The sequence below is a fragment of the Alligator sinensis genome, unplaced genomic scaffold, assembly GCF_000455745.1.
Source record: "Alligator sinensis unplaced genomic scaffold, ASM45574v1 scaffold203_1, whole genome shotgun sequence".
Lineage (NCBI taxonomy): Eukaryota > Metazoa > Chordata > Crocodylia > Alligatoridae > Alligator > Alligator sinensis.
The window spans coordinates 3399063-3401606 of record NW_005841949.1 but is presented as its reverse complement, the minus strand read 5'-3'; the positions used below and the strand labels follow the sequence as shown (position 1 = coordinate 3401606).

The 2544-nt window shown below is 48.7% G+C and overlaps 1 protein-coding gene across 1 annotated transcript in view; it reads left to right on the top strand.

Moving 5' to 3' along the window:
- ADGRG3 (adhesion G protein-coupled receptor G3) overlaps window positions 1-2544 on the top strand; it is a 30612-nt gene that overhangs the window by 19806 nt on the left and 8262 nt on the right. The window contains exon 4 of the mRNA XM_025199742.1: window positions 1289-1432. Within this exon, the coding sequence (XP_025055527.1) occupies window positions 1289-1432 (144 nt within the window). The remainder of the gene's footprint in view (window positions 1-1288; window positions 1433-2544) is intronic.

Sequence of the window (2544 nt, the reverse complement as noted above, 5' to 3'; positions counted from 1 at the left end):
TCCTTTTACTCCCTATATATCTAAAAAACAATTTTTTGTTATCCTTAACTTGGGATGCCATCCTCAGCTCCATGGTAGCTTTGGCCTGTCTAACTGCCTCCCTACAAGCGTGAGCAGAGGAGGTATACTTCTCTTTAGTAATCTCTCCCCGTTTCCACTTTTTATATGCCCCCCTTTTAGCCCGTAGACTGCTCTGGATTTCTCTGGTCAGCCAAGGAAGCCTCTTGGCCCCTCTCCCCCTTTTTCCCTGCATTGGGATCGTCTCCCTCTGTACCTGAAGGATCATTTCCTTAAGGCACAGCCACCCTTCCTAGGCTCCCAACTCTTTAAAACTCCTACTCTGCAGTGCGTCCTTGACTAAACGCCTGAGTTCATTGAAATCAGCTTTCCTAAAGTCTAGCACTTTCACCCTACTAGTTACCTTACCCTGATGATGTGCAGTTCAGTATGAATAAGGGCAGAGTGCTTCACCTGGGGAGAAGTAACCTTCAACATGAATATACGTTATTTCCTTAGCTTGAGAGGAGATGTCCTGACCAGCACGATGACTGAAAGAGACCTTGGGGTTATGGTTGATCACAGGATGAATATAAGCCGCCAATGCAACACTGTAGTTGACAGAGCTAATGGCATACTGGGATGCATTAGCCAATACATCATAAGCAGGGCTAAGGAAGTGATCATTCCTCTCTACTCGGCATTGATGAGGCCCCAACTAGAGTACTGTGTCCAGTTCTGGGCACCACACTACAAAAAAAAACATGAAGACTTTGAGAATGATTAAGGGCCTGGATAATGATTAAGGGCCTGGAGGACAAACCTTATAGGAAAGACTAAGGGATCTCAAACTGTTCAGCCTGGGGAAGAGAAGACTGAGGGGGGACTTGGTGGCCATCTGTAAGTATGTAAGGGGTGAATATCAGGAGCTGGGAGAAAAGCTGTTCACTAGGGTGCCCCAGGGGAAGACAAGGAGCAATGGCCATAAACTGTTAGAGGATGGTTTCAGATTGGGTTAAGGAACAAGTTCTTTACAGTAAGGATGACCAGAATCTGCAATAGACTTCCCAAGAAGGTGGTACAGTTCCCAATCTTGGAAGCCTTCAAGAGGAGACTGGACAGACACCTTGCTGGGATCATTTGATCTCAGCAGTATTCCTACCCAGAGCAGGGGGGTTGCACTCAATGATCTTTTGAGGTTCCTTCCTGCCCTGCCCTTCATTTCTATGATAATAGAATTTATAGAAATTAATACATTTTTATGCTCAGCTCTTTTCATCCCATGATGTAGGTGCCCACAATGATAGATGTGAATGGAAAGAGGAACACAAGCAGTGTTAAACTCCCCATGGAGATTTTTCAGTCTTTTAACAAGACAGATCAGGTCACAGTGGCAGTGACCATGATTAACAGTGGGGAATCGGGACTCTTTAAGGTAAGAGCTGCTATATTAGCCATAGCAAAGGTCCATCCAGTCCCTTCTCCACCCTGCTTCTATCACTTAACATTGTGTGACGCCTTCAAGGAAGGCAAGTGCCCTTTTATATTTTTTTTAGCAACCATTGATTCTCCTGGATCATGGTATATGTATGAGAGCCACCCAGACCTTCAATGCATATGCCCAGGCAGGAATGTTTGGAGGAGTGGAGGCTGCCCAGACTTTCCACCCTGCTCCCTTTAGGGCACTGAGGCAGAATTCAAAGACTAGACTGTGTCCAGATGTTTGGTGCCTCCATGGCTGTGGTTGTATAGGCATCTGAGAATTAAACCCAGGTCTCCTGTGTGTTAGACAAGGATTCTACCACTGAACCATACAGGACTCCCCTCTTCTATATTCCATTAGTTGCATCATGTTGAACAGGCAGGAAACAATCCCTTCCTGACCATGACAGTGATCCCCAGATGCCCTGCAGCATGAAATACACATTTCCTCATTGAGGTGAAATTGACCATGGAGAGCAACCAATTCATTTCCTAGGCCAGTGGTTCCCAAACTCTGATAGATTGCACACCACCAATTTAAAATGATACATCCTTAAGTACCACCAGCAAATTTTTCATACACATGGGTAACAGACTGTGTATTAAAACAGAGGCAGGGGCAGGGGCGGGGGTAGGGGCAGGGCCAAGGACTGGGGTGAATGGGGCCCTGGAGCAGATTGTGGGATGATCAGAGCCCTGGGCAGCTTGTCCAGGGGCGCGGAAGGGGGTCTCCTGTAGCTGCGTGCACTCCAGGAGAGGAGGGGGGCACATGCGCCCCAGATTTATGTGCAGGGCAGAGGCGGGTTGCCGCTGCACACTGGGCTCTGCAGCCTGCTGCTGTTGCCTTGGGAGTCATGCGCAACACTGTGTACCTCCCACATGCTGGCTACACTGCTTCCCCTGCCCACCTGGCGGCAGGAGGCACATGGTGCTGTGTGTGGCTCCCCAAGCAATGGAAGCAAGGTGCAGAACCCAGCACACAGCAGGCAGCCTACCTCTGCCCCATGCACAAATCCAGGGAGCATGTGCCCACAATACTTCCCCCGGGGTGCACACAGTGGCGGG